The sequence below is a fragment of the Calliopsis andreniformis genome, chromosome 7 (assembly GCF_051401765.1).
Source record: "Calliopsis andreniformis isolate RMS-2024a chromosome 7, iyCalAndr_principal, whole genome shotgun sequence".
In the NCBI taxonomy this organism is placed as follows: domain Eukaryota; kingdom Metazoa; phylum Arthropoda; class Insecta; order Hymenoptera; family Andrenidae; genus Calliopsis; species Calliopsis andreniformis.
The window spans coordinates 9,338,231-9,359,075 of NC_135068.1; the positions used below are offsets into that span (position 1 = coordinate 9,338,231).

A 20,845-nucleotide genomic window follows, 5' to 3' on the forward strand; every position below is an offset into this window, starting at 1 on the left:
TTTTTGATTTATTCGTACCGAATTTCTTTTTAGAATTAGATTTTCCAGATTTTTTCGAACTCTTTGATACTGACTTTAAAACTTCGCTTGACGTGACAGAAAGATTATGTTTGAAAGATTTAGATGGATAACGTTCTTTTTTCATCATTTTCCAAAATTTACATTGGTGTACAATGTCTAAGAAAAAATAGTAGTCTAATTGTAAGTGGAACAATCTAATTATTAAGTGGACATAACGAACTTTTATCAATCTGAACATCTCTAATACCTGGTATCACATCAAGATATGTAATTACATTAAAGTCACCATCTATTTCATCTTTTATCACCAGTGGTTCAGGTATAGGTGAACTTAATGTTTTAGCAACAGCATCAACTTCAGGCATATCGAGGGGATATATTTCAAGAAAATCATATGTATTAAATGATTCATCGGCTATGTAGAAACCTTTCACTTTGTCTTTCTTAGCTCTGATTTATAAGACATTAAAGATAAAAGTATCCATCACATAATGTACATGACAGATATACAATTATTTTGATAAGTATCTTCAAGACTTGCGTCAGAACAATTTGACTAACCTTTCAGATAATTTCTCTTTCCCATAGAACATACGATAAACAAGTACATGTTTGAAATATTTGCGTAACTGTGATTCATTCAAATAAACCAAATGATGAACAGTAAAGATAACCCAAATAACATTATCTCTTTCTGCACATTGTATGGGTCGTAAAGACCACTCACCATGCTCAGTATATATCTACATAGATTGTAACAATTAACAGTTAAATCATTTTAATTAATACTACTAGTACAATATATTTCTAAATATTAATACAAATAAATATTTATTTAAAATTAAAAATTTTATACTCAAAATAAAAATATACTTACTTTTTAAGATTAAGAGTGAGTATTGTAATCACATATGATAATTTATTTAAATAAAAGCGAAAATAAAATATAAATCAAATGAAAAGAAACAAAGTACCTTTGTGGCTGTATCCCAACAACGACAGTCAAATCTAAATGTATAACCTGGCAAAAGATCGTACTCGACATGTATTTCGGCTAATATTTTCCCTATCTTTACAATATTCTTTTTCGATTCTGTAGTTTCAAATTCATTTTCTATTATCTGTTTCCCTTTATACTGACGCAGTCTTTTCTTCTTAACCTTATCTTTGCTTGCACTTTCATCAGTTTCGACATTTGTATCGTGTGTATCAGATTTGGTGGAAATTAAAAACGCAAAAGTTATTACGAAATGCATTCTAATTTTTAGACAAATATTTGAAAGTTAATTCAATTTTATGCATATTATTTGCTTTAATATAGCTTAAGTGATGAATCTCGATGAAAGGCACTCCGACGAATGAACCCGATCAGACCCGATCTTACGATACTTCTGCTACCCCTCATTTGTTCAATATTACTTTTTCTTTTGAATATTGGGCGATGTAGACTTGCATAAGTTTTATGAAAAACTTCTAAACCTCGATAACAGATACTAAATTTACATGTTACTGCAATTGTAATATTTTTATGTCAAGATTTCAGAATTTTCGATCTATTACGAAGAAATGTTATCTACCAACAGAAAGAATGAATCAGAATTGTAACTAAATCTGACCATATTGGAGACATCAGTATTTATCGTGCTGAAAACATTAATATTTATTTTGTCTCGCAAATTAAATCTCTTAAAGATATGTAGATCGTACTTCCCGCTGAAGGATTTCGAGAAATTCCAATATGGCGATTTGTACTGATTCGAGTAGAAACACGACGGCGTCAGAAGGATAATAGTGTCGAAAAAGAAGCTTCTTTAATAAGTTTCTATAATTCGGTGATTCATGAACCACGTTATCAGAGATCTTCTTACAAAATAATACCAACGTTCTGTTATCAATATACATTGTAAAATTTGTACAGACTTTCACTTATTAAAAGTAATATGTTCGAAGTGGCATTAACAATTTTTTATCATTGAAACCAAGAGGATTTTCATGAACAATGTCTCAGGACGACGACGTAGGATTTTTATACAAAACGATGAGTAAGTTCAGAGAAGAGCAATAAGACGTATCATCGAAACTTAAAAAACTTAACAAATAATACAGAAATTTTTCATATTTTGAGTTCTGCATATACTAAACCTTTTAAAAATTAAATAAACAATTCCAACTTTAATAATGCTCAACTAAAGTACTGTAAATTATCAAACGACTTGCTTAGCAGTATTTGTTCTTTAAAGTGTTTATATTTTATTTATTTCTAATTTTTAGGAACGATACGCCTATGCATAATTCCAGTAGAAAATATTTAATAATTTAACACCTCTAGAAATTTATTTTTATTAAATTTCCATTTTTTATCGTGTAATTACATCGTTATCGAGCTCATTCCCTATTTTATTTCGACACTAACTTCGGTTATAATAAACCTGACTTAAAACATTCACAACTCCTTGTTTAATATAGTAAATATAGTGTACTGAAAATTAACCTAATTCATAGCCGGCATCGTGCATTATATGTTAGTGTTTTATAAAGCGACGACTCGTGTTGAATGAGTAGTGGGAGACATTTAAAAACTATATAGCCCTAGACGATGTGTCGGTAACTTCGAACGTAATATAAGTTCGTATAATACGAAAAGGGCGAAACAACTTCGACGAAATCGTCAAAGCGTCACTTCGAAACTAATATGACAAGTTTCTGTATGTATTTATTATGAACGAGACACATAACCTAAAACTAGTATTTTTATCACTTTCAAAAATACCTATTAAACATGTTCAATGTACCTCTGGAACAAATGTTTTAACAATATTGTTATTCATTAACATAACATTTGAAATATCATGGGAACATAAAGTTCTAATTTACGCTCTTGTTTCAGTTGAAAGAGACCCTAAGAAGAGGAGGGTCAAGCCTGTGGGAGCACCTTTGCTTGATTTCGATATAGGTGAGAGTTCAGATGATAGTGATTTCAGGATTGAGGATCACTGTGAAGAGTCTGATGATGACTCGGAGGACTCCAATGATATTGGGAAAGGTAAATGCAATGTACTACTTTAAAGGATCACAGTTAATGTTAGAGCAATGAAGCCAATTAATGAATCATTTCTGCATACCCACAAAAGAGGAAGAAGATGCATCGGAAGAATCTGATGATTCCTTGGAAGATCCCTTGCTGAGGAAAGAAAACCCCAATTTGACTGTGGGGGATGTAATTGAGCAAGCTAGGCAGCAAGCTCTAAAAGGTGGTCCACTTGATGATAAGTTAAATAAAATGCTAATTTGTTGCGGCTGCTTAGGAGACAGGAGTGATGATGTTAATGAAATTGTTGAATGTGATGGATGTGGAGTTAGTGTGCATGAAGGTAAGGGTACATGAAACATATGTCCATATGAGAAAGGCAGAATGTTGTATTTAAATTCATTTTAGGATGCTATGGTGTGTCTGACGTCGAAAGCTTCTCAAGCACAGACTCCTTATGTCAGTCAGCACCCTGGTTTTGTGAAGCTTGCAGTGCAGGTATTGAAGATCCATCTTGTGAACTTTGTCCAAATAAAGGTGGAATTTTTAAAGAGACTGATGTAGGGAAATGGGTTCATTTAGTATGTGCACTTTATGTACCTGGTGTTGCTTTTGGAGAAGTAAGTAAAGTGTTTGATACTTAGATATGTGTCGTAGAACGTGTATAGATATTTAAACATTTTAGGTCGATCGTTTGTCGAGTGTTACGCTCTTCGAAATGGCGTATAGTAAATGGGGAGCAAAGCAGTGCTCTTTGTGCGAGGATGCACGTTTTGCTCGCACTGGCGTCTGTATAGAATGTGATGCAGGAATGTGTCACACATATTTCCATGTTACCTGGTAAGAACAATTCACTACACGATAAAATTATTTAACTCTCGGCCAGCAAACCTTGGCGACGCAACAGTCCGCTGTCCGAGGGTTGATTTTACTTTTACGAAGAAGGAGGAAAATATTTTACCATCTTTTTATAGTGCACAAAGAGAGGGATTATTATCCGAAGCTCATAGTGAAGAAGTCGACCAGGCTGATCCATTCTATGCGCATTGTAAACTTCATTCCGATAAAACTCTCGTTCGTAGACGTAGGCGCAATTGGTTAGCTCTACAGTTACGGGCTCAGTATCGACAACAATTATTAAAACAACCCAATCATTTAGATACCGAAGAACAACGTAGGATTCAAAGAAAATTGGCAAAACATAGACATAAATACTTAGCTCACAAAGCATCCCGACCACCTCCATGGGGTAAGTTAACTCTTACAACAAAATGTGGGGAATGTTATATAAAATGTTTGTGTACTTTGCAGTTCCAACTCAGAAGATGCCCCGATTGTTAACTACCTCTGCTTCCGCTTGCCGGCAGTTAACGAAGAAAGCAGAGCTCATGGGTGTCGACACAGCTGCGTTGGAAGCGCAGGAGGCACAGCTAGTAGCTTTAGTTGATGTGAGGAAAAAGTGGCATATTCCACCTGCTTTCAGCGTTGAATTCATTGGTTACTATTTGGACCGCAATTTGAGAGTAACGTCTATGAAAAGGCGACTACAAGAGCTTCTGGACATTAACTCTCAGTTGCTTAACGAGCAACAGAGATTGGACAGAAAATACGATGAAGTAATGAAAGATAATGAAGAACAAATTCGAGTCAATGTTACATTGAAGGAGAAGATAGAAATGTATCATCAAGTGCTTCAAAACAGCGGTTATGGAAAGCCTCTCCCGCAAATCACGGACTTGTCGAAGCCACGGATAGCACCTACATTAGGTAAGTTTGAATATTGGGTATATATAGGGATGGGATCTACTACTTTGCATGTGGGTTCGAACTTCGATTGATTTAATTCAAACCTAAACGAGATGGATTCCAATCTTTCATGAATACTTCGCGAATCAATACTTCCAAGTAGACTCGAACCTCTATCGAATAAGTTTGAAACTCTTACGAATATCTCACCAAAAAGTCGTATCATATGCCGCATATAAATCGTGCAAGTGTATCATGCTTTTTAATAGGTACAGGTTTAGGTGTACCAACCGCGGCAGCTTTGAAAATGGGTGTTGGTTTTCCTTTACCAGTTGGTAAAGGGGCAGAGGGGGTACGCGAGGGTAGAGTGTTGAGCAGTCAGGCACAGGATCAGAATCATAAGGGTGAATTGACATTAAGGCATCAATGCGGAATATGTAGGAGGTCTACGAACCAACATCTTCTTGCGAAATGTGACACGTGCCATCTTCACTACCATTTATCTTGTCTTAGTCCACCTTTGTCGCGGATGCCGAAAAAGACAAAACTCATGGGCTGGTACATATCTTTGCATTAAGTTGAGAATATGCAGTTCATAAAAAGAGGAATGATCTCCATACTTTGCCGTATTTTATAGGCAATGCTCTGAATGCGATAAAGAGTCCTCTGGGTCAGAGGTTGAACGGGTCGACACGTCAGCACCGCGTAAATTAAGGCACTGTAAAGACGATTCTAATTTAACGTCGACACCGCCACAGGAGGTGCAGGCACCTGCGACTCCAACGACACCTAATACATCAAAAAATTCCTCCACCAGCCTTAGTAGCGTCACAAATATTACTGCACCTGATACACCGACAACGCCGAAAGTAATTCGCTATTACGTTCCTCTCTTAAGCCCTGTGCTCACTTACGGACATTGTCTGCAGACATGTGTCCGCAGATAAAGTCTGTAGATGTCTGCTAATAATGCATATACGTACCCGTTTCCTTTTTCGCGAATTCAAAAACATATATCCTGCGCAAACTTTGGCAGCAACTTTTCTCATAAACATGACAGAAGATACTAAAAATGAGGACACATGACAGTGTCTGCAGACAGTCTACAGACTGTTCGTGGACTGTGTACAGACGTAGACAATGTTTGGAAGTCTGTACAAGGGTGTATTTAATGTTTCTTACTACATACTTCATAATCTCAAATGGAATATGTAGGTAACTATAAAACCAGTTGGCCCACAACCTCCCTCTTCAACACCCATTCAGTCAAGTGAACCTGTGTACAATCAGCAGCCTATTAACAATGTAACAATAGCAGCAAGAGAAGGATCGCCCGAATATATGGTGGCATCAGCAGATGGCACAGAATCTGTTTCACAGAGAAGTGCAAAGAAAAGGAGAAGGTTTGTAAAATGCTTTGCACAGTTGAGTATGGAATGTAAGCTTATTGTTTCTTATCAGGGAAAAACACAAAAGATATACCCCTGATCCAATCACGGGAATAAAACAAAGGAAGCGAAAGCATAAAAGAAAAAGCCTTGACGTAGAAAATCCAGAGGGACAAAGTCAACCAGAAGTTCATAGGAGAATAACAATAAAGGTGCTTGTTACCTTTTTACACTTTTTATTTTAAGCATATTTCTATATGTTTGGGGGTAATTGTTCGAACAGATTAAGCCAATTCCGAGACCAGAGGGCGAAGTAGCTTCTGAATCGAGTCCACAGATGTTTGTTGCCACATCTACCAGTACTGAAATCACATCGCCACCGCCACCCAAATTACCACCTCCACCTATTCCACCTTTAGTTCCAAATACTCCACCCGTAACGGCAAGTGTGCCTACTAATAATACCAGCAATAGGATATCCACGGGTAATTCAAAGAAAGGGAAAGATACAGACCTTTTAACGCATTGTAATGTCTGTGATATGCCCGGCACCAACCAAAATCTGGTGATGTTAGTTCACATGAACATATTAAATACTAACATTTCGAATATCTTCTAAATTGATGACTATCACATTTTCATACCTCAGGTGTGATGAATGTAAAAAATGCTACCACTTCACCTGTCTTGATCCTCCAGTTAAAAAGTCGCCGAAAAGAAGAGGTTATTCGTGGCATTGTGCAGACTGCGATCCTAGTGTAAGTTAACCATTCTTTATTATTTCGTATTTATTGCATTTACTTCGGATGATTTTAAGGTACTTTTTATTTAGTCAAAATCGGGGGGTGTGTTTGTAGACATCGGATATTAGCTTTTTAAATAACATTAGATTAGAACGTGATCGACAATATATAGAGGATATGAGTAGATGACGAAATATAAAGTACTTTAATGTGAAACACATGTAAATCGTACATTCTCTGAATGATCTTAAACGTAGAACGAAGAATCTTATTAATAACTAGTTGCTAACATTAACTAATTATTTTCAGTAAAAGCTGTGCCATCTTTATTTATTGAATAATCGAATACAACGTTCCATTTACGAATTATCGTATGGCAATTAGTTATTAATACGAAAAAAAATTAAATCTCACTTTTTATAAAAGAAAATGGGAACAATTCTTCATAAAAGATGGATAATACACCTACACTTCATATAATTTTGAAGCAGGTCAAAGTAACGAATTAGGCTGAAACTTATTTATGAAGACTTTTATCTCTGATCGAAAATTGTCACTAGGATAATATATATATTGAAGTTAAATTAATTCAATAAAAGAGAGAATCTGTAATAGCAAAAATATTTCTTTTATTTCAGGCCTCTGAATCTGAGACTTAATATCAACAATTTTATGTCTGCAGCTCTAATTCTACATTTAAATAAATTAAGGCATTGAATGTCATTATGTTTTTTGTAAAATATGCAGAATATAGATCAATTTTTTCCTCCAATTAAAGCAAGTTTCTTGAAAATACATACTGGAAATACATTTAAAAACTACGTATATTTTTTCGACATTTATTCAGTAAATTATTTCGTATTTATTTTCAATTGACTTCTTTGTTTGGTTTCATATATTTTCTGTACGTTTACGTATACTATTCATGTCAAGAATTTCGGCCACATGCTTATAAAAATAAAAAACAAAGTCCAATGTAACAAAGCTTTGTATTTGCAAGAAACAAAAATTATGTTACAATTTTTGAGTTTCTTTTAAGTATTTACACTAAATCGCGATACTTATACATTCCATTTAAAGTATAATTTAAATTAAAAGAAAAACTATACTGCTGTAATATTCAGTATGAATAAAATTTTTCTTTTCAAATTTAAAAAAAATTAAACTTATTCTCGTACAATATTCCGTGAATATTGTCTAAGCTTAAAGTTATACATACAGAATTGATGAAAGACAATTTAAGAAAATAATATTTTCGCTTTATTTTTGCCAGTTATAAAAGCATTAGAAAAATCGCGTGCAGTTATAGGGTGTTTACCGGAAATAACTAACTGTCTTACAGAAATACAACTTTCTCCTTTACACTTTACGATTAACGAATTTCTTCTCTTATCAAATATTGCAGTTCCTGTAAGGATAAATTTCTCTGAATAAATACATGAAACAAAAATTCAGTTACTTCACCCATAGTATTTCTCTCTAACACAATCTTAACATTTTGACTGACAGTGGTGATTTTTCCCGCCATTTCAGATCCGACCGTGTTGTCCGACAGTATCACATTTGCTTTACTGTAGCTGCTACAGCACATAATATATCATATTTTACTGAACAATAATTTCCCCACAGGCAGTGCAATATCCTTTCTCAAAGCACTGCCAGTCAAAGTGTTAACACGAACTCATGTTTTTACCTGGTGTTGCTCCTTCAAGTTTTGTCGCGATTGGTTCTTCAATATTTTCAATATGGTGCAACTTTACTCTCTTGTCCTGAAATGTTGTAACTAATGTACATAAACCTATAAGAGCCCGATATAAGTCGTAAACATTTTTTGCTGTCATTTCGTTCCATTTAACTATGGCTATTTTCGATGTTATTTTTGGCGCTAAAAGACGGTGTGAAGTAGGATTTATTTTATTTATTGCATTCATTCTTTTATCGTGTATATATTTACCGTATGTTACATTTGTATTATCTTGGGGCTTTGCAGATGCCAATAATTCTGGCAAATTGTTGAATGTGTCCCCCAAAAGTTCTGCTCCAAGCTTTGCTAATCTAATGTATAAATCTGGGAAAGTATCGTTTTCATTTATGTCTATTTGCTTTTGTAGGACTATATCTCCTATGTCGAACCTACAATGACATTAAGTTCGTGGGATATACGTATTATACGTAAATCCCCGTGTTATGTGACGAAAAAATTACGTCAGGACCTTCACTGAGTCTTGGACGCGATTTTTTCGTCGGGGATTTACTGTACTTCTATGCCTTAGTTTATGAATTTCAATTGCTTTAATGGATGAAAAATGCAAACTAATTCCAAGTTTTACTTTTTTGGCAATATTTTCATTATAGTAATTCCAGTCTGCTGGTCTCCATTCAGTAATGAATAAACTATTGGTGCTGCTCCTCTCCATCTTGGTAGTAGGCTACCATGAACATTTAGCATACCTCTATAAAATATGGAATGTGAACAAATGTATCAAAGAAACTGTACCACTGTTGTTACTTACAGAGGAAATGAATTTATTATAGTAGTTGGAATCATATGGCCAAATGAAACAACTATCCCAATGTGAAAATTGGATATGCTGTTTTCCAGTGGCCATTTGTTTATATTAATGCCTTTCTGTGTTGCATATTTGCTCACTGCTTTTCCTCTACATGTAGTAACAACTTCTAATCGCGTTAAAACTTTAGATTCACTAAGTAGAAAATAATATATTTTTAAAATTAGGCAAACATTTATGTACTATAAGCATTAGTGTAATTTAGGATCCTTACTATTTACTGTACAAGGTTTTTAAGCTTTCAACAGCAAATTCGTCTGTGCCGAAAAATAACACGTTCCATGGGCCATTCTTGGGTATCTGATGCTTTTTTTGGCAAGTAGAATACTTGTTCTGTATTTTTACTGTAATTGTTGGCAGTAAAGCTTTCTTACATGTTCTTAACGTGCATAGAAAATATGTTCTGGGTCGCACAGAATAGAAAATAATCATATTGCTGTTATTGTCATTTAGAAAATGCTATAATAGGCGCATTTAAAATACTTATTACAAAACAATTTGAATCGCATGGTTATGGACCGTACAGTTTCTTGTTATACACTGCATAGTCTAGAACCACTAATTTGTATACATGGATATGTATGATCCTAAATTTATGTGACGATTTGAGCTTACGTCATCTTTTAGAATGAACCATATGCGCCACCTGTACGAAGTCATTGGTAGTACAATTTTTCGATTCGCATGTATGCCCATTACTCATATAGTTTGTAAAACTGATATAAAATGCATTTCATAGAAAGTAAAAAATACGCATTATAAATCGCAGGAATGCTACGAGCCACATTTAGTACTTTTTTTATGTAAAATTATAAATTAGTCTCCAAAAAAGGGAGGGAGAGGTAGGTTAATCATAGACTATACTGCTCTGTGAAACATTAAATGTGGACATTTTAGTTCCAATGACTCTGTTTAGATGGCGATAATGGTTTATTCCTAAAAATGGCGTAGTTATTCAAGGCAGTAAATTGAAAAGTCGCAAATACTACTATACTCTGGGACAATCTGACGATAGAATTCTTTCTCTTGTACTTAGTATACAACACACATCTATAACATATTTCAGTGAATTAAAGCAATGTTTCGTAATTTACAGTACTTTATTACAAATTTGAACTTATTCTACAAAGTAGGTTCTGTTCTGACTTATTCTGAAAAAGTCTTCAGTTTATTACTTAAATTAGGTTTATTATGCTTCTCCCTTACAGACAGTGCTTTCATTATTGCAAAGACTTCACAATTGAATTGATCTTCTCAACACATTCTTCTTTCTTCTTCGAAATAGCTGCTTCTGCTTCCACAAACTGTTGACGTCCTATCTTGCCTGGTACCAATTTATCTACGTACAGTACTTGCTGTTGATTGTAAAGTTCCTTCAACGTTCTATCATATTTCTGCAGTTCCTGAACACGATCGTACACTTCGCCAGACTCTCCTTTCAAGCGTTGTGCGATCTCCGTAATGGCATTTGTTGCGCTTTTGTATTCTTGATTAATGCCTTTGACAACAGACAAAAATGCATTTGCATCTTTGTTTGTTTTAAGATACGACAACTGGTCGTCTAATTCGTTGTACGAAGTTACTCGTCGGTCTTGCGCGGCTAAAATTTTTTCACACTGTCCGGCGATTCTTAACTTACTCTCTGAGACCTCATCTTTGTCAATCGAAAAATCAAGTCTCACGTAAGTGATTACTAATAAAAATAGCAAGTACAGTGCCGCTGCTACAAGCAGTGGCTCTTGCAACATTAGTATACGCGGGAACGTGTATTTGAGCTTGAAGTTCTGAATGTGATTTTCAACTAAGTTCTTCTTGGTCACAGATATTACTGGACGACCAGTGGTATCTAGATACGTATAATGAAGAGAATCCGACAAACGCGTTGCAGGATATGGAAGGTTCAATTCGATGTTCTTGGAGCCCTCTGGTAAAATAATCTTTACAACCAATTCATTCACGACCATATCATCGAACACATGGTCCAATAATCTCATTTCTAGAGTATACTGATCCCCAGAATGAAATAGGTATTCGTAACTAGGTACATTGTATCCAACAATGTACTTAGTTTTCCAACCGCCGAAGAGTGGGAACCGCGGGCGGAGATTCAGCTCCACGGAATCCTTCTTAATACGAGTATGTGATGTTGAAATATTACCAACTTCATCCCTGTAGTAAATATCTGAAGCAGCTGCAGGCAAAATGGTATCGAAACTTTGGATACTAGCCTGGCCTGATTTCGATTCCCTAGCGTATTCGTAACGAGAGAATGAGCCTTTCAGTAGAGCTCCAGTATGCAGCAAATCAATGTGCTCTTCTACTGCGATGTTCCCCCAATGGGATATCTCGATACTTCTCTCAAGTCTGGTCACAGTCAGAAACTTATTATTGTTTTCAAAATGTATGTTCAGTTCTTCATAAGAAAATGGAGGAAGCTTTTCGTACGAGCCATACGTGATCATGGAATCGCTTTGTGAGACAGGCTTGAACTTAGTATAGCTCTCCACGTTACGTGATGGCAAGGATACAGTAGTTGTTTGCTTCATTATAGTGTACGGTGAATAAAGGTAAATATTACCAATATATTTCACTAATTGTTTTTCCTTCTGTGTGATCTCCTTGGGATGAGGAACAAGCTCATGCGTTAATATTATCTCTATTTCAACTGACATAGTTCTTCCAGGAGTAAGTGGATCTTTCAGCTCGACCCGATAGAAGGTCTTATCTGGGTATGCATTTACCTTTGTTTCAGTCAGTTTCAGTTCAACCCTTACAGGTTCCCTATAAGCAGCTATGTAACTGAGACTGTTCTTTTGTGTGGGCTCTAATGCAAACAGAAAATTCCGTATGTGCCGATCTTTGCTTCCATTCTCTAAGACGAGTCTGGTTGTGATTTTTGTTAGCTGAGACTGTAGATCGATATGTTTATCCACATTTTTAAGAGTTAAGTCAGGATCAATGACATCAGTGGCAACGAGATACTGAATACTGGAACTAAGAAGCAGCGTGACACTCCATACTAACGTGATTTGGCTACGCCGAATCATATTTCCCTTGATAAAAGTTTCTTTCGACCCCTCGCTCTTCTTCAATCTTTTTAACTAACCGGTAAATGGGTACAGTCGGCACATCACAGACGTGGCGTTTATCCAGGACCACCAATTACAAAGGCAGAAGACTTATATATTAGAAAACTGATCCTTAGCCAACTTTAGCCTCCTAGGTTCCCTAGTTTTAGTGATTTTAGTAGTATTTAGTAACTTTTTAACTAGGTTGTCCGCGAATTGAAACAGAAGCTTCTACAAGACCCATGTGAAGTTAGCTCACACCAGTAACCAAATCCAATAAGACATAGGTCTGGGTTAGGTCTGGGTTTCTATAAGACCACGATTTTGATGATAATCCCTGCTCCATGCCTCATGCTTTGAATGAAACACATGTTGCGTATTTTGTATTTATAAATAAAATTTATATGAGTGTTTATTGTCTCTTAATTTTTTCATAACACATAAAAATACGATAATTTGTAATCAAATGTTTATTTAAAAATTACGAAACGACATTTGTTGCACGATGCAATTCGTTGTAAATAAAGGAGTTTAATGTTATACTTTTTTAATCGGTTAGAGTAGCTTTCTGGTCTACGATAAATGTACATAGTTAAATTTATTTAGCATCTTGTCACGTAATATTTTCTTAATTTGATGCTCTAACTTATGTTAATCTCCTATGAACACTTAAGGAAACTCACTATGTACTCTGTTTGTTTATAAGATCACTATATAGTGCAAAAAAATGATTTTACCGCAAGTTACATCTTCCTTACAGAAATCAATTTGCAGATAGTAAGTATCATGCTTTTAAGAATTTGTTTATAAGTTTAAGAATGTAATTGAATTTAAAATTGATTAAAGATAATATACCTTGACTTTTTATTCAACAGTTTAATATTACATCAAAGAAATCCAATATGCAAGCTAGGCTTCAATGAGATTTATGCGTATCCAACAATATTTCATCGTTCTCATACAAGCAACTCCGACATTTTTAGAAATATCAATAATAGTGCCGAGGTAAAATTAGTAAATATAAAAAATTGTGTCCAGAGAAACTACACATTTGTTTATCAATTCTAACATGATTAATTGATTTATTGTTTATCCTATTAAGGTGACAGTTAATAAGAATGAAGTAGATGACTTCACATTTTTTAAAACTCACAAATGTAAAAGAGCATTTGGTAAATGATTAATACACTATTACTTTAGTAACTTCTGAATGCAATGTTTTATGAGATAATTAATTTGTTTAGTATTACCTTCCAGAAATATGTTTCATAAATTTTAGGTGTCGAAAAATTCCACAAAAATCCACTAGGAGACCTACTTGCTATTTATGTTCTGGTAAAAAATGAGCTTAAGAAGGAATGCATAAGTTTCAAATATAAAAACAACAATACAGTTGATAACCAGCAATTTGATTGCACTATTTATGTTACTTGGCCAGAGAAACTGGAGTTTTCTCATGTGGGACCTACAAAAAAAGCAGCTATAAAACATGCTGCATTAAAGTGCTTAAACTGGTTACACGTTAATAAAAAAATCAAAGATAGGAGACCTACATTTTACAACAAGGAAGAAATTAAAGCTTTGGTGCAACAACCTGTCAGGATAAATTTTGACTCAAAGTTTGAAAGTCATATAAAAGTATTAATTGACAAGTTTGATACTGTAAGTTTTACATACATTGAGAATGATCTGATTTATAGTTGTTTCATACATAATACTAATAGTAATATGCATTCATAGAAAATTAAACCTATAATAAATGTACTGCCTAGTAATGGCAATGGAGATATTATGGAACAAAAAAATACAAATTCCTTTCAGTTGAAATCATACTCATCATCATACTGCAAAAAGCGCAATATGACATTAGCGAATAGGCTTCAATCTAGAGTGCAGCAAAATAATAACTTGCCCATTATGAACTACAGGTGTGTATTCAGCACTGATATATTTTGCGTTTGATATTTATTTTTAATTTAAAATCAAAATATTTATTTCAGGGAGGAAATCATAGAAAGCTTAAAGAATAACCAGGTTCTCTTAATTAAAGGCGACACCGGTTCTGGTAAAAGTACTCAGGTACCGCAATTCATAATGGATGACTTTACTAAAAGAGGGAAGGCGCACGAATGCAACATATATGTGTCTGAACCACGTAAAATTTCGTGTTTATCTTTGGCTGAACGTATTGCGTTTGAAAGAGGCGAAGTCCTAGGCGATGTAGTTGGCTATCACGTACGACTTGATTCTGTAATACCTAAAATATGCGGCTCCATTATATTTTATACAAGCGGTATGTTGTTGCAAAAGATGCGGTACGAGTTAGTTACACAAAATGCGTCGCATATAATTATAGACGAAGTTCATGAGAGAACCTTACAGACTGATATATTGTTGAATTTATTGAAAAAGCTGTTGGATACGAATCCATCTTTAAAAGTTATAATCATGTCCGCGACTATAAATACTGAATTATTCCAAAAGTACTTTTCTTGTCCGAAGATTGACATCCCTGGGAAGATATATCCCATAAAAATGCACTTCCTGGAAGACATGCCTTTCTTTGTCAGAAAGTCATTAGAAAAGAGCAATTTAATAGAGCCAAAGGTTCCTTTTGACGACGTAGTAAGGTTGATAAATTGGATTGTCAAGAATAAACCACCTGGCGCTATTTTATGCTTCTTGCCAGGTTGGCAAGACATTAAAAATCTCCAAAATCTCTTGGAAAAAATAAACAGTACTAATTATTATATATTACCGTTACATTCTAAGTTGACCAACGATATTCAGAAAAGGATTTTTGAACCTGTTCCTGACAGTGTCCAGAAAATTATCTTGGCTACAGACATTGCAGAGAGCAGTATCACTATTCAGGATGTCACTTACGTTATAGACACTGCTGTCAAAAAAGACATACAATGGAACAACCTGCAGTCTACATACAGTATAACTAACAAGTGGATATCGCAGGCAAATGTTTATCAAAGGTAATTATGATTTAATACAAACTAAAAGGAAAAATTAAATATGCATTCTTCTAAACTTAGACGAGGGAGAGCTGGGCGCCTGCGACCTGGTGAAAGTTACCATTTCATTACGAAAGAAATGTACAATAACTTAAACGCGTATCCAGAACCAGAAATACATAAACTATCTTTAGAACAGGTTGTCTTATACTGTAAAATATACAGCGATGGACAAATATTTGATTTCTTCTCTAATATGATCGATAAACCTAATAAGTTATCGATAATTAATGCTATAAGCAGTTTGCAAGGTTTGAATATACTCGATAAAGATGAAAACCTGACAGCCCTGGGAAAACGTATAATACACTTTACGCTTGATCCCAGGCTAAGCAGGGCACTATTGTTTTCTTGTATCTTTCAGTACGTACACACACGTTCATATTTTCTATCGATCTGCATTAGCCCATAGTCAGCGATATTTTTCAATTCGTAGGTGTATGTATCCCATTTTACAAATAGGAGTTTTGTATTCGACGGATAATGAGATGTCCGCTACTTCGTTAGTAGACAAGGCAGTTAGGAGGAAACAAAAATCACTGTACCACGAGACAAGTGATCATATCGCTAATGTTAAATATTTTAAACAGCTAATGCAGTATCAGCAGAATTCATTTTCTATTGACAAATCTAAAAAAAATAATATGCATATGGTAGAAAGTAAGTTCGGTAGTTCATAGAGGAAATACATAGTATTTTATTCGACAATCATTTCTTACTCATTTACAGAAATATACGAGTTGCATATTAACGAGCTTATCGACTGCGGTATACTGCCGTCAACTGAAGCTTGTGAGAATATAAATACATATACTACAAATAATGAACTGATTCGAGCTATCCTATTTTCGGCTACCAATAGGTTACTGAAGCATTCGAGTTACGGTTACAAAAACGGACATTTCTCGAAATCCGCAAACCGGTTAATTGCTGAGTGAGTGATTCGAAAATATGCATAAAAGTAATATGGGATGCATGACTATGATAAAACGATCCGTTTTTAGGGATAAGGAGAAAGTGTTTATAAGTACAGATAGTGTGAATTATAAGAGGAAGGAATGGCCAAGCGATCTTTTAACGTACATTAACCGAATAAGTCCTGATATAAAACGTGCTTGCATGATTTCTGACACAAGTATGATTACACCCTTGTCAGTCCTGTTATTTAGTCAGGGTGAAGTTACCTGCGGAAAGGTATGCTTTGATAATTCGAAAAGCGATTTTAATTTGAAAGATATTTGCAATATTTCGGGGCTTACAGGTGCGACAAGATTCTTCGGATGAGGAAGAAGTACTTCTTAGAATTGACAAATATGAAAACGTGCTGTTGTCTTGCGACGAAAAGTTCGTATTTGTATATTTGTTTTTTTTTACATGGAAAATTTATACGAACATTTACTAAATACAATATTTCTTCTTCAGGACAGCGAACCAGTTATTAAACCTTCGGAGTATTTTGTGGGACATTGTAGACTATATAATTCGATATGAAGGTAGAAGCAATGTAACAAATAATTTACAGTTAGTCAAATCGTATAAAACGGAATTAGTATATCTAATTTCACAAATGTTAGACGAGTTATCGCACGAAATGAAGATTGATAACAAGAAGGAATATAATTCTAAATCAACTTTTGTAAATAGTTTACAATAAATTATAATAAAATGTTTAGATAAAAAATACCTTCTCAACGATCGAAGTTTCTGTTGTGGAAAATAATGAGTAGAAAAACTGTATGAAATATTTTTTTTGTTGTAAATCTCTTATTCTTTTTATTATACATACATTTAAATATGTAAAATAAACACGTACAAGTGATATAATTTTGCTGTGTAAATAAGTATATTAATGTTAGAAATATATTATTTTGCTCCATAAAATTTTCTAAAATACAAAAATTCTTATAAGATGTGTAAGCTTAAAAATTAAGTGTAATTTGCATCCATCAATGTCCATCATACTATGGAAATAGATTCCATAAATTTTAATTTTGTACATACTCACGAGCACGCACATACGATCACAGTATATTTTAAGCGGAAATTTGTCTCTCTAAGAAGATAAGTTTTAATAACATTTTCATACAATTTTATACAAATGATTAGTAAATTAAACTTTCGGTACTATATTCCTAAGACCCTACCAACACCACATATCCCTGTTTTACGGGAGAGAATGTAAACAAATTTGATTCTTCATCCCAAACATTTTTATATCACGTCACAACTCAACATCTATCATATAATTTAATTTTTCAATTCATATAGTAAAAAATATATTTGATTATAAAGTAATATTAACATATGCATATGTATGCATACGTTCCCCAAATATACAATAACTTTTAATGAGCTGTACTCTGGCCTGATTGTTAATTTACATACATTTTTCCATAAAAAACGATGTTCTGTTTTTTATGCTAGGTATTGGATCATAAAATCAGTTACGTATTAACCTATTTTGAACGTCTTCTTTCTCTCTATTATATGGAGTTCGCAAAATATTTTCAGATGCAAGTTGGAGGTAGTCACTGATAAGGGTAATTGTAATCGAATAAGTAATTACATACAGTGATGAACGAAAAGAATTATTGCCCTAATTCTATGGCATATTTTTTGTTTTTTACATACGTATAATGTAGAGCGAGGGGATTTCCCGAAGTAAGTCAATCATACCAACGTGATAAGTAAAATTTAACCCTGACCTTTCTTTCGATCACTTCTACTATATTTACATTAAATAGGTCTTTGTTTTATAAATACATCATTTCAGTGATCGATATAAAAAATATAAAATAGTTCCACCAATTCTATCACATCATACCTATAACTTATAAAATAAACAATTATATATTAATATCTATCTTGTGTATATATTTGGCAGGTACATTGAAGCATGCGCTTCCGGTATAAAAAAGGAATATTGCTTTATGATAAGTTATACGGGAATCATAAAAAATTTTAGGCTTTAAATATAACAATCATTAATGCTTTCTCATAATTTGTTTAACATTTTTTTTTATCAACGAGGAAATATATTAAGTTATATTATATATATTAATATAAAACGTTTAAATAAACATAGAATGTATATATCTACGTTTTTAAGAATATAGTCAACTCTGTCTTATACTTTGTCTATCGATATCTTCAAATAATAAAGGCAACAATGAGTACTATGATAAAATTACTTTATGGTTAAATAAATATAGTATACAATGGAATTCTGGTTATCGTTCAGACAATATAAAAATAAATTATTATTAACGCAAGAATGAATAGTAACAAAAATATTAGCAACGTCGTTGAAGAGACTATACAGAATATTAATACCATGCTGGCAAGATATCGTTGCACTTTTTCTCGTGATAGTCTTCCTGATAATTAATTAAATTAAAATAAATGGATTCCCAATTAAATGTATACTTATATTTCTATTTTTTCACAATTGATGTTGAAATTTGTAAAAAAAATATATTATTAACTTCATTTGTTCTCATTTTGTGCGCACGTGAAGAATATACAAAAATTCGCTATAATGTATAACTTACATTTACTATAGTACTTTTCTATCTTTTCCTTAAAGAATTATTATCATATCGACTAGTCATTAAACTCTAATTGTCGCATTTCTGATATATCATAGAATATTCTTTTTAACAGTTGATCGTTGTCTTCTGTTAAAAGGTAGTATTGCACTTCCGGCCACTTTATAGTTACATTAAATTCTACGATGGCAGTACTCAAATACTATCGGCCGTAAATTTCACTCCCTAGATGTTTTATACAAATTGTTTCATATCTATCAAATATTTTTACAGTATATTTTGCAAATATATTAAATCTCTATTATTTGTAATCTTTCGTTATACTAGAAATATAAATTAATCTAACATCTAAGCTATCATTTGCTATGACAAACTGAATTAAAAATGCGATGCATAAAGTGGTCCCCACATTATACTTATGCTTACACACTATCTAATTAATTTAAAAAGCAATTAAGCGCTTCTTGCAGCCTCAAAATTAATTAAGCAGACTGTAGTTATAGATTTTACCCGCTTGACGAACTTTTAAACGCAACGCGTTTGAAATTTAATTAAATATAATTAAGTGTTCTAGGAAAAGGAAAGTAGCAAAGTGTGTATCGACTGGCTTATAAATAAAACTTTCCTATCTATATATGACTGTTCGCTAAAAGGAGAGACAAAGTTGCTGGAAAATTAATTCTACCACGTTAATGTACTGGCCATAAGCAATTCACCAAATGAAATCCAAAATGTCTAATGCAACAGAACAGACTCTGGCATGCATACAAACTTCTACCTAGATTGATGGCAATTTAGTTTTGATTTCTACTCATGCTGAGGACACGTAATACTGAATTATAGTTCGACCACGTTAACTTGATGAACCCTTCGAACTTTTCAAATCTTCAAAGTTATTTTATACATAGTCAGTACCTGTTACCAACAGCAGGTTAGTAAGTTTGAAATTTCCGCCGATAACTGCTACCGACAGAGCAGCTTGCACCACCATCATTATCGACGGAAGGTTAACGTGCTATTTTTATTTGAATGCTATTGTATTGCAAACGAAAACTGTGGCAAGTTAAAAGAACTATAATTACCATCACAATGCTTTTGTCACTGAAACTATACTGGCTCTCTAACTGTCCCTCATGGTGGTAAAACAGTGATGAAACTTTCGGTCTCACTGTCGCTGGTACTAAAGTTCGTCCTCTCCGACAATCCGTTCTCATTTCTGGCATAAGGCTGAAGGTACTCATTCCTGGGGACTATCTCAACAGCTGAGTCCAGACTCTTTGGGAAGCTGGAGAGCTGTGTAAGTCTACGGAAGTTCCCGAAGAATACACTGTCAGTTCCCACGCTCTCAGCGCCGCTCTCGCTGGCACCGTCGCAGATGGACTCGGTCTCATCTGTTTCCGAAACACTGCTCACTTCATGTTGCAGCAACCGCTTGTGCGAGCAGTTGCTGTCTGTACTGCTCAAGTACCCACTGTCCTCCACCTTCATCTGCGGTTGGTTGCCTGAAAAGCGATTTGCAGAAGTGTTCATCGACTCGCAACTTCTGGAGAGTCTGGTCGATTGCTTCCTGGTATAGCAGTGTGCATCTTCGTGCCTTCTCTGAGGATCCCTGTTCTTCGAGTTGGCGCTGGGACAATGACAGTCCACAGGCTTCTTTCTGTCTCCGCGATTACAGGTGCTGTTCCAGGGCTGAGGAGCACGGTATTT

The 20,845-nt window shown here is 34.1% G+C and overlaps 5 protein-coding genes across 9 annotated transcripts in view; 2 read left to right on the forward strand and 3 right to left on the reverse strand.

Moving 5' to 3' along the window:
• The first annotated feature begins 1,790 nt into the window (after positions 1 to 1,790).
• LOC143181752 (PHD finger protein 14) lies at positions 1,791 to 7,911 on the forward strand. 3 transcript variants are annotated; one of them, XM_076382330.1, is made up of 14 exons: positions 1,791 to 2,063; positions 2,909 to 3,064; positions 3,153 to 3,392; positions 3,458 to 3,669; positions 3,735 to 3,889; positions 4,024 to 4,298; positions 4,361 to 4,816; positions 5,065 to 5,353; positions 5,433 to 5,664; positions 6,011 to 6,198; positions 6,257 to 6,395; positions 6,467 to 6,753; positions 6,833 to 6,941; positions 7,565 to 7,911. In XM_076382330.1, the coding sequence occupies exons 1-14, from the start codon at positions 2,021 to 2,023 to the stop codon at positions 7,583 to 7,585; spliced, it is 2,802 nt and encodes a 933-aa protein (XP_076238445.1). In that variant the 5' UTR covers positions 1,791 to 2,020; the 3' UTR covers positions 7,586 to 7,911. The 3 variants fall into 3 exon arrangements, with proteins under 3 accessions (XP_076238445.1, XP_076238446.1, XP_076238447.1); XM_076382331.1 differs by lacking the exon at positions 7,565 to 7,911 and adding an exon at positions 7,236 to 7,540; XM_076382332.1 differs by lacking the exon at positions 1,791 to 2,063 and adding an exon at positions 2,588 to 2,726.
• On the reverse strand, positions 6,607 to 10,021 carry LOC143181753 (methionyl-tRNA formyltransferase, mitochondrial). 3 transcript variants are annotated; one of them, XR_013002332.1, is made up of 7 exons: positions 9,711 to 10,021; positions 9,440 to 9,631; positions 9,257 to 9,379; positions 8,881 to 9,059; positions 8,620 to 8,811; positions 6,828 to 6,936; positions 6,607 to 6,745 (listed from the first exon to the last, which is right to left on the reverse strand). XR_013002332.1 is itself a non-coding variant. In XM_076382334.1 (6 exons), the coding sequence occupies exons 1-6, from the start codon at positions 9,926 to 9,928 to the stop codon at positions 8,165 to 8,167; spliced, it is 1,074 nt and encodes a 357-aa protein (XP_076238449.1). In that variant the 5' UTR covers positions 9,929 to 10,021; the 3' UTR covers positions 8,025 to 8,164. The 3 variants fall into 3 exon arrangements, 2 of the variants coding, with proteins under 2 accessions (XP_076238449.1, XP_076238450.1); XM_076382334.1 differs by lacking the exons at positions 6,607 to 6,745; positions 6,828 to 6,936 and adding an exon at positions 8,025 to 8,334; XM_076382335.1 differs by lacking the exons at positions 6,607 to 6,745; positions 6,828 to 6,936 and adding an exon at positions 8,192 to 8,506.
• A 468-nt stretch (positions 10,022 to 10,489) lies between these two features.
• On the reverse strand, positions 10,490 to 12,633 carry LOC143181633 (dolichyl-diphosphooligosaccharide--protein glycosyltransferase subunit 1). Its single transcript, XM_076382153.1, has one exon. It carries the CDS (start codon positions 12,541 to 12,543, stop codon positions 10,717 to 10,719), a length of 1,827 nt encoding a protein of 608 aa, XP_076238268.1. The 5' UTR covers positions 12,544 to 12,633; the 3' UTR covers positions 10,490 to 10,716.
• Positions 12,634 to 13,133: 500 nt separating this feature from the next.
• Positions 13,134 to 17,408, forward strand: LOC143181632 (ATP-dependent RNA helicase DHX30). Its single transcript, XM_076382152.1, has 12 exons — positions 13,134 to 13,341; positions 13,440 to 13,569; positions 13,667 to 13,736; positions 13,844 to 14,226; positions 14,305 to 14,492; positions 14,565 to 15,551; positions 15,612 to 15,953; positions 16,027 to 16,250; positions 16,320 to 16,524; positions 16,595 to 16,784; positions 16,852 to 16,934; positions 17,013 to 17,408. The coding sequence occupies exons 1-12, from the start codon at positions 13,292 to 13,294 to the stop codon at positions 17,242 to 17,244; spliced, it is 3,084 nt and encodes a 1,027-aa protein (XP_076238267.1). The 5' UTR covers positions 13,134 to 13,291; the 3' UTR covers positions 17,245 to 17,408.
• Positions 17,409 to 20,269: 2,861 nt separating this feature from the next.
• Sha (shavenoid) overlaps positions 20,270 to 20,845 on the reverse strand; it is a 67,787-nt gene continuing 67,211 nt past the window's right edge. The window contains exon 13 of the mRNA XM_076382150.1: positions 20,270 to 20,827. Within this exon, the coding sequence (XP_076238265.1) occupies positions 20,270 to 20,827 (558 nt within the window). The remainder of the gene's footprint in view (positions 20,828 to 20,845) is intronic.